The following is a 16,015-nucleotide window of genomic DNA, read 5'->3' as shown; positions in this document are numbered from 1 at the left end:
GCTTTTTGGGATTCGCTAATTTTTATAGGCAGTTTATTCCAAACTTCTCCTTACTGACTTCTCCCATCTCTAACCTTACTAAGAAGATTATGAACGCCAAGGTGTGGACTCCCGAGGCAGAGTCCGCATTCAATAGCCTGAAGAGTGCCTTCACGTCAGCCTCTATCCTCCATCATCCGGATGTCTCTCTGCAGTTCTCGTTGGAGGTGGACGCATCCTCTGTCGGTGCTGGTGCACTCCTGTTCCAGAGAGGTCCCAAGGGCAAGTCAAGGGTATGTGGATATTTTTCCAAGCTCTTCTCTTCCGCAGAACGCAACTACTCGATTGGGGATCGGGAGTTACGGGCCATCAAATTGGCCCTGGAAGAGTGGAGACATCTACTAAAGGGCGCAGCTCATCCGATCTTAATTTTTACAGACCACAAGAATCTGACCTACCTCCAGACGGTCCAACGGCTGAACCCTCGTCAGGCCAGGTCGTCACTGTTCTTTACAAGGTTCCAGTTTGAGCTTCATTATCGCCCGGCCGACAAGAATGTGAGGGCAGATGCCTTGTCCAGGTCTTTCGAGACGGAAGACACCAGAGAGAGTCCACAGAACATTATTGATCCGTCTTGCATTGTCTCTGTCGATCCCCTGCAAGTTTGGGACATTCCTCCAGGGAGGACTTTTGTGTGCCTGGCTGATCGTGGAAGAATCCTCCACTAGGGACACTCCTCTAGACTGGCAGATCACGCGGGGGTACATAAGATCTGGGATTTGATTGCTCGTCATTTCTGGTGGCCCACGCTGCCCAAGGATATTATGGACTTTGTTTCTGCCTTTTCTATATGTGCAGCCAACAAGGCTGCCTACTCCAGACCTGCTGGTCTGCTCCAGACATTGCCTGTGCCCAATGCTCCCTGGCAGCATATAGCTATGGACTTTATCATGGACCTGCCTCTCTCTGTTGTATGCAGTGCTGTCTGGGTGGTGATGAACCGATTTTTGAAGATGGCCCACTTATTTCCTCTGACCGGTCTTTCTTCTGCTCCTCAGTTGGCCCAGCTATTCATCCAACACATCTTCCGCCTGCACGGCCTGCCGCAGCATATTGTGTCTGATTGGGGGGTTCAGTTTACCTCAAAGTTCTGGAGAGCCCTCTGTGGACTCCTCGGCATGAAGTTGGACTTTTCCTCAGCCTACCAGCATCAGTCTAATGGTCAGGTCGAGAGGATCAACCAGATTTTGGAGAACTACCTACGCCACTTCATCTCCAAGCAGCATGATAACTGGGTGCAGCTGCTTCCGTGGGCTGAGTTCTCATATAATAATCACACCAGTGAGTCCACAAGGAATACATCGTTCTGCATTGTCTACGGCCAGCACCCACGAATTCCTCTCCCGATGCCCGATACTTCCGAGGTACCAGCGGCTGACTCCACGTTTAGAGACTTCCTGCAGATCTGGCAGCAGACTCGATCCTCCATCCTAATGTCAGTCGACTGCATGAAACGGAAGGCTGACACAAGGAGAAGAGAACCTCCTCAATTTCTCCCTGGCACAAGGGTCTGGCTGTCTTCCAGGAATATCTGACTGAGGGTGCCGTCTTGCAAATTTGCTCCCAGGTTCCTCGGACCATTCGAGATCCTGCAGCAGATCAACCCTGTCGCCTACAATCTTCGGATGCCTCCTACCCTCAGGATTCCCAACTCCTTCCATGTCTCCCTCCTGAAACCGGTGATTCTGAACTGCTATTCCAAGACCCCCAGCCCTGCGGTTGCCTCCAGCGGCCCTTTGGACATCTTTGAGGTCAAGGAGATCTTGGACACCAAGAGAGTGAGAGGAAAAACTTTTTATTTGGTGGATTGGAGAGGGTTTGGTCCTGAAGAGATGTCCTGGGAGCCAGAGGAGAATCTCAATGCTCCTTGTCTTCTGAAAAAATTTCTCTCTCGCTCTGGCTCCAAGAAGAGGGGGCATAAGAGGGGGGATACTGTAATGTCCGTTGCTGCGGGCCATCAGCTCCAACCTCCCCCTGACAGCCGCAGCCACGAGTCGGCAAGCGCTGGCTCCAGCCTCCTCCTCAGGAGACGCCAGCGCTCGCGTCCACTCACCTCAGCCGGATCACGTAGGGTGCGAGCGCGCGCTCGTGCCCGCTCTTAAAGGGGCAGCGCACGCACCGGACCTAATGATGTACTTTGACCTGTGAGTACCCTGGACTATAAGAGGGGTCCAGCCCCCTGCTTCTATGCCTGAGCTTTGTTGATGTTCCTTAAGTTTGTCTATGTGATGGCCTTCTAGTGTGTTCCTGTCCACTGTACCTCTACCTGTTCCTAGCATTCCATACTATCGCGCTCGAGCACTGTGCTGTGCCAAAGTCGTGTCGTGCTGTATCCCACGTCTGACCTGCTTCACCTCGCCTGATGTCTACCTGCTGCCTAGTCCTAGCCGAGCCTGCCCTGCTGTTGCCTGAGCTGCCACAGGTACCTATAGAAACTATAGAAATTCACCTACGCCTTGTTGGCCAGCTGCCTTACCACCAAGGAGGTACGGCCCAGTGGGTCCACAGACCCTTCGTGACAGACATGTTCAGCCTATACACACTTTGCAACATTTGTTTAGGTGACATCTATCTCTCCCCCAATACCCCAATACATGTATGCTCGGATCAGCCAAAAGTGCATGTCCACTGCCACACACTTCTGGCAGCACTTATTTCCTGGTGGAACAGAGGATCAGGCATGTTAAAATCCAACATCCACCAGTGTGGCTGCCCCATACACATGAGAAGGTTGGCGGGATCTGAATGGTCCACTTAAAAAGTAAACAATTAAAAATAAACATTATAAAAAGGAAGACTAGCCTTTTATTTAAGCTCTTTACACAAGAAGCTGCTATAATAACATGAAACCGAGCCAAAGTATTGAGCGCCTGCCCTTATGCCTATAACCATTCTCTACTAAGAACTTTATGAAACCCTTTAGGCTGGGTTCACACGACCTATTTTCAGACGTAAACGAGGCATATTATTCCTCGTTTTACGGCTGAAAATAGGGCTGCAATACGTCGGCAAACATCTGCCCATTCATTTGTATGGGTTTGCCGACGTATTGTGCAGACGACCTGTAATTTACGCGTCGTTGTTTGACAGCTGTCAAACGACGACGCGTAACTTCACTGCCTCGGCAAAGAAGTACAGGACACTTCTTTGCCACGTAATTTGAGCTGTTCTTCATTGAACTCAATGAAGCACAGCTCAAGATTTACGAGCGTCTCAGACGCCTCACAAAATACGAGGAGAAGCATTTACGTGTGAAACGAGGCAGCTGTAAACAGTCTGTCTTTTCACACGTAAATGCCTCTCATCGTGTGAACATACCCTGAGAGAGCACCATCCAAAACACAGTGGTAATAAGTGCAATCATGTTAAAATCTCTGATTTAAAATTAGACAAACTGGTCAGAGCTTTGAAACATAACTGTTCATATATTTATTATCAAACCCATTACTATTAGTCATGTCATTGTCTTCCCATCAGTAAAGGTGACCAATAATGTAAAGTTGTCCTCACCATATGACCTTCCAATTTTTTGACAATTAAAAATGCTCATCATGAGGCATACACAAAAATGTTATGCATTTGCAAAGCCCCACATGTATTTTCAAAGTAAATGCTACAATGACTGGCCTTACCTTGACATAGACGAGTGCCCAACAACTGGTATCCATCTGGGCAAATGCAGGAGTAGCGCCCAGGCTCGTTCACACATTGATACTGGCACAAATAGCTGGAGTAACTGCACTCATCTATGTCTAGTGAACAATATTATTATTATTCATTAGCAATGTAAAACAGAATATAGTTTTTACAAATAAAAATGAGACAATCAAACCAATTCGTAACATTGTGAGAAGCATTGCGAAAAAAAATCAGCTGTACTATCAGTTTCATTTTCTTACAAAATGCCAGCATGTATACGAATTGTGGAAAGTAACTGAAGCAATGGGGGAGGGGCATTCCTCCAGAAACCGCACCACACCAGTCCATGGGTTGTGTCTGGTATTGCCGTTTTGCTCCATAGAAGTGAATGGGACTAAGTTGCAATACCACACACAAACTTTGAATGTGATTCCCACTACTAGCATTAATGACTTATTGACCGGGCATGGACCAATCACATTCACTGTAGCTAGGCAATCAGCTGTGGGCATGTAAATGAAGCTGCCAAATTATAATTTTTTTTTACAAGGCCGGACAGGAGAGGATCCACGAGGAGCAGGCATGAAATTCAAGAGGATCAAAACGCACCTTTTGTGTAGATAGTATAAAATAGTAAAGGTTATAACAGGGTTCTGCTTTAAATGTCAGAAGATTTCACCAATATGGTTGGTATATATTTATTATATATTTTATTACCTATGTTTTTTTAGTACATAGGAGATCTATGTAAGGCAGATGTCCCTAAACTTTTGTAAGTTGTGAGCCACTTTCAAATACATGTGTTGATACACACTGAATATTCAGAGAGGAAAAGCCTACTCAAAATATGACCAATTGATATGTCTCCTCCTACTCTAGTGTTAACTTCCAGTAATATGGTTTTGACCCTGTTATTAAGTATTCCTTGGTTACACTAGTGCACAATACAATCTGGAGCTGCCAACAGCTGAGGAGTCACATGCAGGGACCTGAAAGCCACATATGGCTCCCGATCCACTGGATGGGATACACTGATGTAAGGCATAGGTATATATAATATATAGCAAAGGTATTTGAACATTATCAGTTAAAAAAAAAAATCTAATAAAGAATTTGAGGGTGAGAATGCCTATAAATACAATCACATAAGTCTGTATCACTCACCATTGCAGGTATACCCATCATTGTCCAACTCAAAGCCCTGATTACAGCGGCAGAGAAAGGTGCCATAGGTGTTATAGCAGCGCTGTTGGCATGGTGCGCCCATAGAACACTCGTTGACATCTGTATGTGATAGAAATATATTACATGGTATTAGCATATTACTGTATATTCCAATAATGGAGGTAACATGTTCTTATTAAACAGCTCTTATGATTCTGTCCTGTATAAATAAATGGTTAAAAATACGCTTTCTGGATTCCCAGTTAACAATATCTTAATTTGTCATTTTAGAATTCCCACCATTATCTGCAGGATTTCACAACATTCCTCTAACAGTACCCTCCTAAGCTGTATTATCTTTCTCAGCTGCTCTTCAATATCATTAAGTCAAGTGCAAACCCTAGTTAACAGTTCCCATATGTCTCCTTTATTGGCATCGTTTTTTAAAAGTCTTTTTATTTTTCTAGGACGTTACAAGGCTTCGAACTTAGCAGCAATTTCCCAGATTTTGAAGAAAATTTCAAAAGACTATTTTTTCAGAGACCAGTTCAGTTCTGAAGTGGCTTTTAGGGCCTTATATGTTAAAAATTCCCCATAAATCACTCCATTTTAAAAAGTAGACCCTCAAAGTATTCAAAACATCATTCAGAAAGTTTCTTAACCCTTTAATCGTTTCACAGGAATTAAAGCAAAGTAGAGGTGAAATTTACAATGTAATTTTTTTTTTGCCAAAATTCATTGGAAATACATTTCTTTCTTTAGCACAGAAGGTTTTACAAGAGAAATGGAACTCAATATTTATTGCCCAGATTCTGCAGTTTTTAGAAATATCCCACATGTGGCCTTAATGTGCTAATGGACTAAAACACAGGCCTCAGAAGCAAAGAAGCACCTAGAGGATTTTGGGGCCTCCTTTTTTTTTAGAGTATATTTTAGGCACCGTGTCAGGTTTGAAGAGCTCTTGTGGTGCCAAAACAGTGGAAACACCCCTCTAGAAATGTATCTAGGGGTATAGTTAGAATTTTAACCCCACAGTTTTTTTCTAGTAAACTTATTGGAAAATAATTTCTGAAATAACATAGACATTTTTAATTTTTACAGGGAATAAATGAGAAAGAGCACCACAACATTTGTAAAGCATCTTCTCCCAATTACTGAAATGTCCCATATGTGGTAATAAATTGCTGTTTGGACACATGGCAGGGCTCACAAGGGAAAGAGCACTATTTGGATTTTGGAGCGCAAATTTTGCTGGAATAGTTTTCAGTGCCATGTCGTGTTTTTAACACCCTGGAGGGACCAAAACAGATGAAACCCCCCAAAAGTGACCCCATTTTGCAAACCACACCCCTCAAGGAATATTTCTAGGGGTATAGTTAACATTTTGACCCATGTTTTTTGCAGAATTTATTGGAATTATGCTGTGAAATTGAAAATCTAAATTTTTTGTAATAAAATGTAGTTTTAGCTCATATTTTTTCATTTTCACAATAGACAAAGGAGAAAAAGCACCCCAACATTTGTAAAGCAAACTCTTCTGAGCACAGCAATACTATATATGTTGTAATAAACTGCTGTTGGGACACACGTCAGGACTTAGAATGGACAGAGTGACATTTGACTTTTGGAGCTCAAGTTTTGCTGGAATGGTCTGCGGTGCCATGTCACATTTGCAAAGCCCCCGAGGGGCCAAAACAGTGCAAACCCCGCAAAAGTGACTCCATTTGGGAAAGTACACCTCTCATGGAATTTATTTAGTGCTATAGTGAGCATTTTGACCACACAGTTTTTTTGATGAATTTATTGGAATTAGGCAGTGAAAATGAAATTCTACATTCTTTCCACTAAAATGTTGAAGTTTCTTCTTTTTCACAAGGAATAAAGGAGAAAAGGCACCCCAACAATTGTAAAGCAATTTCTCCCAAGTACGGCAATACCCCATATAGGGTAATAAACTGCTGTTTGGACACACGGCAGGGCTCAGAATGGCAGTAGTGCTACTTGGCATGCAGATTTTGCTTGATTGTTTTTTGGGCGCCATGTTGCATTTGCAGAGCCCCTTGAGGTTCTAGTACAGTAGAAATCCCTGAGAAGTTACTCCATTTAGGAAATTATACCCCTCAGGGCATTCCTCTAGGGGTGTAGTGAGCATTTTGATCCCACAGGTGTTTCATAGAGTGTATTAGAATTAGGAAGTGAAAATGGCCCAAAAAAATGTTGACAAAAATATGTCGTTTTGCGCCCAATTTTCACAAGGGGTAATAGGAGAAAAAACAACACACAAATTGTCATCCAATTTCTCCCGAGTACGGCAATACCCAATCCATGTGTGGCCCTAAACTGCTGTTTGGGCACATGGCAGAGCTCAAAATGAAAGGAGCGCCATTTGGCTTTGAGAGCGCAGATTTTGCTGGACTGGTGTACAGGCGCCATGTCGCATTTGCAGAGCTCCCTTAGGTACCAGAGTAGAGTGTAAAAAACCCTGAGAAGTGACCCCATTTTGTAATCTACATCCCTCAAGGCATTTATCATTTGCCTGGACATATGACAGGGCTTAGGAGTGAAAGAGCAAAGGCGCATGTGAGGCCTATTTTGGTGATTTTCGCAGCATTGGCCCACAATTGAAGGTCTCTGGGGTCAAATAGTAAAACAAACCCGCAAGTAGTGACCCCCATTTTAGAAACTGCACCCCTCAAGGCATTTTTAAGGGCTGTAGTGAGCATTTTGACCCCACTGTTTTTCTTTTATTAGAAATGAACGCTCAGTGTATCGTGCAAAGTGAAAATTGCGATTATATGCGAGGTATATGCGATTTTAGTGCACAATATGTCAGTTTGTGCCACTGAAGACAAATACCTCAAACTGTTAAGCGGGTTCTCCCGGGTATGGCGATGCCATATATGTGGAAGTAAACGGCTGTTTGGGCACACTGCAGGGCTCAGAGGGGAAGGAGTGGCGTTTGGCTTTTGGAGCGCAGATTTTGCCTAGTGGCAGTTCTGTTTGGGGTTTTGCTAGTATTTCAGTTTATGATGTGGGGACATATGTAAGCTGTGTGGAGTACATCAGTGCATAACAAGAGGGTATAATAATGCGGTAAATAAATAATAATCCGCATATGTGTGGCCTGTGTCGTACTGTTAAATAAAAAATCTTATCGGCTTTTGGAACACTCTGCACATTCTGCATCTCCATATTCTGAGAGCCAGAACTTTGTTATTTTTTCGCTACCGGAGCGGTGTGAGGGCTTATTTGTTGCAGGACAATCTGTAGATTTAATTGATACCATTTTGGGGTACATGCGATTTTTTTGATCACTTTTTATTTCATTTTCTAGCAAGCAAGTTGACCAAAAACCAACAATTCTCATAATGTTATTTATTCATTTTTTATGGCGTTCACCATGCGCTACACATGACAATTACGGTGATACCAAATGTATATATTTTTTTATGCTTTGCGCAATAAAATCACTTTTGTTTCTAATAATTTATTTTGTGTCGCCATATTCTGAGAGCCGCTACTTTTTTATTTTTCCGTCAAAAAAAGCTGTGGGAGGGCTTTTTTATTGTGTCATTTTGGTGTGCATGCAACTTTTTGATCACTTTTTAATTCTGTTTTGGGAGGGGTAGTGACCAAAAAACAGCGTTTCTGGTAGTTTTTAGATTTACTTTTTAACCGTGCAGTAAACTAGCATGATATTTTTATAGTTCGGGTCGTTACGGACGCGGTGATACCACATGTGTGTACTTTTTTAATGTTTTCCGTTTTTCCCTATAATAAAAGTCTTATAATGGGAAAAAAGGCTGTGATTGTTTTTTTAGCGTGAAACTTTTATTTTTTTTTACTTTTCTACAACATTTTGAACAACTTTTTTTAACTTTTTTTTGTCCCAATTGGGGACTTGAAGGCATGAAGCTCTGATCGCTATTCTAATACACTGCACTACCTGCATAGATCAGTGTATTAGAGGCTTCTCCTCCTGGCAGGGCCTAATAGGCTTCCTTACTAGGAGGCCTGCGGGTGCCAATGGTTGCCATTAGCAACCATAGGGTGCAACCTAACCACCTAGAGGCAGCGATCGCTTTTGATCGCTGCATCTAAGGGGTTAATCGGCCGGATTGGAGCCTAGCTCCGGTCCTGGCCATTAGAGCAGGATGTCAGCTGCAACAAATAGCTGACACCCGCGGCCATGGCAACCATCAGGGGTTCCGACAGGCTAGAAACCACCTAGATGCAGCGATCAAAAGGGGTTAATTGCCCGGATCAGAGCCTAGATCCTATCTTGGCTTATACAGCGGGGTGTCGGCCGTAATATACAGCAGACACCCAGCGGTGATTGGTCAGTCTGTCGTAAATGACCAATCACAGTGATCGCAGATCAACTGTCAAACAATTGATGGCACAGTTCTGTCACCTTGTCCTTTGTTAGCCAGGATGCACCAGTACTTCCCGGTGCCTTAAACCACTGCAGTACAGGACGTACCAGTGTGTCCTGTGCAGCAAAGAGTTAGGGGTATATTTTTTGTACACTTTTTTTTTTTTTTTTGTATCTATGCTTTTATACACACTTTAAAGATGACATTTAGAAAAAAACTTTTAATATACATGTTTTTGTTTTTTTAAATGAATTGGGATGGGGAAAAAAGGGAAAAGTCGGGGCAAGTACGTGCTTTATTAGAAGATAAAATAAAATACCGGCAAAAGTCAGCATATATTACCTATGGGAAAGGAAATTTAATGATGGAATGTCCACTTTGTGAATTCACCTATTGAACTCTATTTTATTGAGAAATTAACAAATCCCATTCATCACAATTAAATTTTGCCAACTTGTATTAACTAAGTACTGTCAGTAGGAAAGTAATGGGTATGGAAGCGAGACTGGGCTGTATTGCAACCTCCTTTAATTGGGCTACCAAGTGCTAAATAATTATTATTTAAACAGATATTTATATAGCCTCCCTAGCTTCCGTGTTACCAACACCAACAACTAATTTAAAATCAGTGGCCATTCAACAACAACACAAGACACTCTAGCAGTAACTTATCCGTAGTCTGAACAGCCAAGTCAGACTTGGGACAAACTGCAGCACACTGAGCTCAAAGGGCTATAACCGCCTGCTTTAAACTGTGAGTGCCCGATCCTATGGTTGGCCGGCACTGCAAGTGACACTGTGCGTTCACGTCGGGAGATGGACAGCCACAACCAGGTTTGGTTTAGTTATCGCCTCTCCACTGCGAGCTCTCGGAACATCATCGGCTGACACCGTGGGATTACGATGTTCCGTCGCGAGAGCCCACACTGGGGAGAAACTATCTCCCAGTGCCGCAGACTAATAGATATCCGGCGCATGCGCTTGTGCGGCCTGTAGGTCAAGTGGCTGATAGCACGTTCTGTACACTGTTACACTAGTTGGGTGATGACGCGAGGGTGTTGGTCTCAGAAATGACAATTAGTAGTTGTAGGGGATTCTATAATCAGGAAGACGGATAGAATAATTTGTCGCCAACACCAGCTCAACCGAATGGTTTGCTGTCTCCCTGGTGCCAGGGTTCGGCATGTGGTGGAACGGGTGGATAAATTACTTCGAGGGGCTGGTGATGATCCAGTTGTCGTGGTCCATGTAGGTACCAACTATAGAATACATGGTAGGTGGAGGAGCCTTAAAGAATAATTTGAAAGAACTAGGCTACAAGCTGAAGGGAAGGACCTCCAAGGTAGTATTCTTAGGAATACTGCCTGTGCCATGCGCATCACAGGAAAGACAGCGGGAGCTCAGAGAGTTAAATGCATGGCTTAAGTTTTGGTGTAGAGGAGAAGGCTTTGGGTTCCTAGAGCACTGGGATGACTTTTCATTGGGGTACAAACGGTATTCTGCAGATGATTTGCACCTAAATGGAAGGGGGTCCACTGTGCTGGGGGAGAGAATTCTAGCTGGGTTGACGGAGTATTTAAACTAGGGCTGAGGAGGGAGGTCAATGTAGAAAATAAAGGGGTAGTTAGGTTAGAGAGGGGTCAGACTAAATTGGTGGGGGGAGAAATAGATTGTGGGGAGAGGACTACATAACAGGATAAGGAGATCCTTTTGTTACAAAACTGCAATGAAAACAAAAATGCCCAAATAATGTCAAATCACATTTCGGTTACTGAAAGTGAAAAATTTAAAGGCAAGTTTAAATGTATGTTCACAAATGCCAGAAGTCTAGCAAGCAAAATGGGGGAGCTAGAGGCCTTGGTACTGGAGGAAAATATAGATATAGTTGGTGTTGCTGAAACATGGCTAGACTCTTCACATGACTGGGCTGTAAATCTACAGGGTTTTACACTATTTCGGAAAGACAGGACAAATAGGAAAGGCGGTGGTGTATGTCTGTATGTGAGAAGTGATATGAAGGCGAGTGTGAAAGAGACATTAGAGGGTGAAGATTGTGAGGAGGTTGAAACCTTGTGGGTGTAATTACAAAGGGAGGTAAACACTGAACAAATTACTTTTGGTGTAATCTATAGACCCCCCAATATAACTGAGGAGATGGAATATCTGCTCACTAAACAAATGGAGCGTGCTGCACAGGCGGGTACTGTAGTGATAATGGGAGATTTTAATTACCGGGATATTAATTGGTGTCATGGTTCGGCTTCAACTGCAAAGGGGAGAAATTTCCTCAACCTGTTGCAGGAAAATTTTATAGGCCAGTTTGTGGAAGACCCGACTAGAGGTGAAGCTCTGTTGGATCTGGTCATTTCTAATAATGCAGAGCTTGTTGGGAATGTCAATGTTCGTGAAAACCTCAGTAACAGTGATCATAATATAGTTATATTTTACATATACTGTAAAAAACAAACACAGGCTGGGAGGGCAAAAACACTTAATTTTAAGAAGGCAATTTCCCCAGGATGAGGGCTGCAATTCAGGACATAGACTGGAAAGAACTAATGTCAAATAATGGTACAAATTCTAAATGGGAGATCTTAAAATCTACTTTGGGTAATTATAGTGCAAAATTTATTCCTATAGGTAACAAGTATAAACCACTAAAATAAAAACCCCACATGGCTTACACCTTCTGTAAAAAGGGCAATAAATGACAAAAAAAGGGCATTTGAAAAAAACTAATCTGGGGGTACAGCTTTAGCCTTTGGTAATTATAAAAAGCTTAATAAAATCTGTATAAAGGTAATAAAATCAGCAAAAATACAAAATGAAAGTCAGGTGGCCAAGGATAGTAAAACAAATCCCCAAAAATTCTTCAAGTATGTAAATGCAAAAAAGCCAAGTTCTGAACATGTAGGACCCCTAGATAGTGGTGCTGGAAAGTTGGTCACAGGGAATCAAGAGAAGGCAGAGTTATTAAATGGGTTCTTTAGCTCTGTATATACAACAGAAGAAAGAGCAGCTTATGTAGCCGATGCAAGTGCTGTTAATATATCAGTTGATATACTGAACTTGCTGAATGTAGATATGGTCCAAGCTAAGTTAAATAAAAATAAATATATACACAAAAATATATACACAAAGCCCCAGGACCAGAGGGGTTACACCCTAGAGTTCTTAAAGAGCTTAGTTCAGTTATTTCTGTCCCCCTCTTCATAATATTTAGAGATTCTCTAGTGACTGATATAGTGCCAAGGGACTGGTGCAGGGCAAATGTGGTGCCTATTTTCAAAAAGGGATCTAGGTTTTCCCCGGGTAATTATAGAGCAGTAAGCTTAACGTCCATCGTGGGGAAAATGTTTGAGGGGTTATTAAGGGACTATATACAGGAGTATGTGACAAAAAAAAATAGTATTATAAGTGACAGCCAGCACAGTTTTACTAAGGACAGAAGTTGTCAAACCAACCTGATTTGTTTTTTATGAAGGGGTGAGCAGAAGCCTAGACAGAGGGGCCGCTGTGGATATAGTGTTTTTGGACTTTGTAAAGGCATTTGTCACTATCCCTCATAGACGTCTAATGGGTAAATTAAGGACTATAGGTTTAGAAAATATAGTTTGTAATTGGATTGAGAATTGGCTCAAGGACCGTATCCAGAGAGTTGTGGTAAATGATAGAGGATGGGATTAATAGCACTATTTATATTTTTGCAGATGACACCAAGCTATGTAGTAATGTTCAGTCTGTGGAAGATGTTCGTGAATTGCAAGCGGATATAAACAATCTGAGTGTTTGGGCATCCACTTGGCAAATGAAGTTTAATGTAGATAAATGTAAAGTTATGCACCTGGGTACGAACAACCTGCATGCATCATATGTCCTAGGGGGAGCTACACTGGGGGAGTCACTTGTTGAGAAGGATCTGGGTGTATTTGTAGATCATAAACGAAATAACAGCATGCAATGTCAATCAGCTACTTCAAAGGCCAGCAAGATATTGTCATGTATTAAAAGAGGCATGGACTCGCGGGCCAGATATATAGCATTACCACTTTACAAAGCATTAGTGAGGCCTCATCTAGAATGTGCAGTTCAGTTCTGGGCTCCAGTTCATAGAAAGGATGCCCTGGAGTTAGAAAAAATACAAAGAAGAGCAACTAAGCTAATTAGGGGCATGGAGAATCTAAGTTATGAGGAAAGATTAAAAGAATTAAACCTATTTTGCCTTGAAAAAAGACCACTAAGGGGGGACATGATTAACTTATATAAATATATGAATGGCACATACAAAAAATATGGTGAAATCCTGTTCCATGTAAAACCCCCTCAAAAAACAAGGGGGCACTCCCTCCGTCTGGTGAAAAAAAGGTTCAACCTGCAGAGGCGACAAGCCTTCTTTACTGTGAGAACTGTGAATCTATGGAATAGTCTACAGCAGTAGCTGGTCACAGCAGGGACAGTGGATGGCTTTAAAAAAGGCTTAGATAATTTCCTAGAACAAAAAAATATTGTGTAGAAATTTTTACCTTCCCTTTTCCCATCCCTTGGTTGAACTTGATAGACATGTGTTGTTTTTCAACCGTACAAACTATGTAACTATGTAATATTGTATTATTTTTTTTCTTTTAGTCCTACAAAGATCCAGAATCCTCTGCTATGGTCCTTACCCACACATGAGCGGTTGTTGGAAGCCAGCTGGAATCCCGGCTCACACTGACAGGTGAATGATCCAGGAGAATTAACACAGCGATGCTGACAGTATCTATAACGACATTCGTCAATGTCTGGAATAATACAGGAGAATAAGTAATAATTATCAGTATGCTTGGAGCAGTAGAAGAAAAGACAGAAGTATTTTATATTAATACAGGAACAGGATATGTTTCCCCAAGTTTTGTAATATGAAGACATTTAAGGCTTTATGTTTGGTGTTTAGCCAGATATTGCTGCATTTGTAGCCCTACAAATCACCTAAAACGGAAAATCTGGTTTCAATTGTAGAGTTCTGTGAACTACAAATCTTCCAATTCATACTTAGATAGGGATTGATATGTGGGAGAAAAAACACTGAGCCCTGGGAGCACACATCAGTACTTCAGTTGCAGCTGAAATGTTGAGACCTTGTCATTTCTTTGCCAAATGTGTTCTTCAAATGGTTATGGTAAATAAAGAAAAATTTGAGAAAGCCACAATAAGCTGATGTCATTTCCAAAAACATTTAGGGAAAATATGGGAATATATGCATATGTGATGTGGTGGAAGGAAGTCAAAAGCAAATGTTTTCATAAGGGGAATTTGTTTATTGGAGCCTATTGGAAATATAAAGAAATAAAAGCAAGGGCACAGAATTACATATAGGGATATACTAGTATACTAAGTATACTAAGTTGTCTTACCTACACATTCATTTCCAATCTTTCTGTAGCCATCTGGACACTTACAATGGAATCCGCCTGGTATATTTACACACTCTTGGCTGGGAAGACAGTCGTCCATTTCATATTCACATTCATTTATATCTGGGAAAAACAGAAACAAGAGTACTGTCACCATCACATCTTGTGGTGATGCCACTATATGCAGTCCAACCTGATAAATCAATGTTTTTGGTAGAAGTGATATTTCTACATAGCAAATAATTTACTTGTAAGTAGTAGGAAAAAAACAGAGCCAACAATTAGGACAGGCATTCCGCTCAATCTGAGTAATCAAATCATTAATTGAAAGGGACTCGTTCAAAATAATAGCAGTGAGGAGTTAAATTGGTGAAGTCATTCATTCTGTGGAAGAACAGGTGTACATTTTGGCCTTTATTTAAGGTAGGAGGGTGAGAAATCTTGCACATGTTGGTTAAAGTGCATTTCCTTCTGAAATACTGGTGAAAATAGGTCATTCCAGACATTTTTCTGATGAAAAATCTACTTTGATTAAAAAGTTGATTGGAGAGGGAAAAACATATAAAGAAGTGCAGCAAATGATAGGCTGCTCAGCTAAAATTATCCCAAATGCCTTGAAGTGGCGACCAAAACGTGAAAGACGCGGAAGGAAGCGGGGAACTACTGTTAGAATGGATCGAAGAATAGCCAAAATGGCAAAGGGTCAGCCAATGATCACCTCCAGAAAGATCAAAGAAGATGTGAAGTTACCAGTGAGTACTGCTACAATCAGAAGACGATTCAGTGAAGCCAAGTTACCAGCCAAGTCCCGATGTTGAAAAAGACATGACCTGAATAGGTTAAAATTTGTGAAGGAATACATTGACTGGTCCAAAGACAAAGAGAAATGGCAGAACATTTTGTAGACTGATGAAAGCAAAACTGTTCTTTTTGGGTCTAGTGGCCGCAGACAGTATGTCAGTCAACCCCCGAGCACTGAATTCAAGCCACTGTACACTGTGAAGACAGTAAATAATGGTGGTGCATGATATAGTGATGTTTTTCATACCATGGTGTTGGGCCTATTTCTCGCATATAAGGGATCATGGATCTGTTTGAATATATCAAAATACTTGAGGAGATCATGTAGCCCTATGCCGACGAAAAAATGCCCATGACATGGATGTTTTAACACGAAAATGACCCAAAACACTCCAGTAAACGAACAACATTTTGGTTACAGACAAACAATATTGAGTTAATGGAGTGGCCAGCCCAATCCCCCGACCTCAATCCCATAGAGAACTTGTGGGGTGACATCAAAAATACGGTTTATGAATGTCGTCCAATCTCACTGGCCTGGAATACCTGTTCAGAGGTGCCAGAAGTTGTTTGACTCCATGTAACACAGATGTCAAGCAGTTC

The 16,015-nt window shown here is 41.9% G+C and overlaps 1 protein-coding gene across 1 annotated transcript in view; it reads right to left on the bottom strand.

Annotated features, from left to right (window-relative positions):
• Positions 1-16,015, bottom strand: part of EFEMP2 (EGF containing fibulin extracellular matrix protein 2) — a 67,794-nt gene that overhangs the window by 19,367 nt on the left and 32,412 nt on the right. Inside the window, exons 5-8 of the mRNA XM_075836881.1 lie at positions 14,612-14,734; positions 13,883-13,999; positions 4,843-4,962; positions 3,672-3,791 (exon numbers count right to left, since the gene is read on the bottom strand). Of these exons, the coding sequence (XP_075692996.1) occupies positions 3,672-3,791; positions 4,843-4,962; positions 13,883-13,999; positions 14,612-14,734 (480 nt within the window). The remainder of the gene's footprint in view (positions 1-3,671; positions 3,792-4,842; positions 4,963-13,882; positions 14,000-14,611; positions 14,735-16,015) is intronic.

The sequence above is a fragment of the Rhinoderma darwinii genome, chromosome 9, assembly GCF_050947455.1.
Source record: "Rhinoderma darwinii isolate aRhiDar2 chromosome 9, aRhiDar2.hap1, whole genome shotgun sequence".
Lineage (NCBI taxonomy): Eukaryota > Metazoa > Chordata > Amphibia > Anura > Rhinodermatidae > Rhinoderma > Rhinoderma darwinii.
This window is presented reverse-complemented; position numbering and strand designations above follow the sequence as displayed.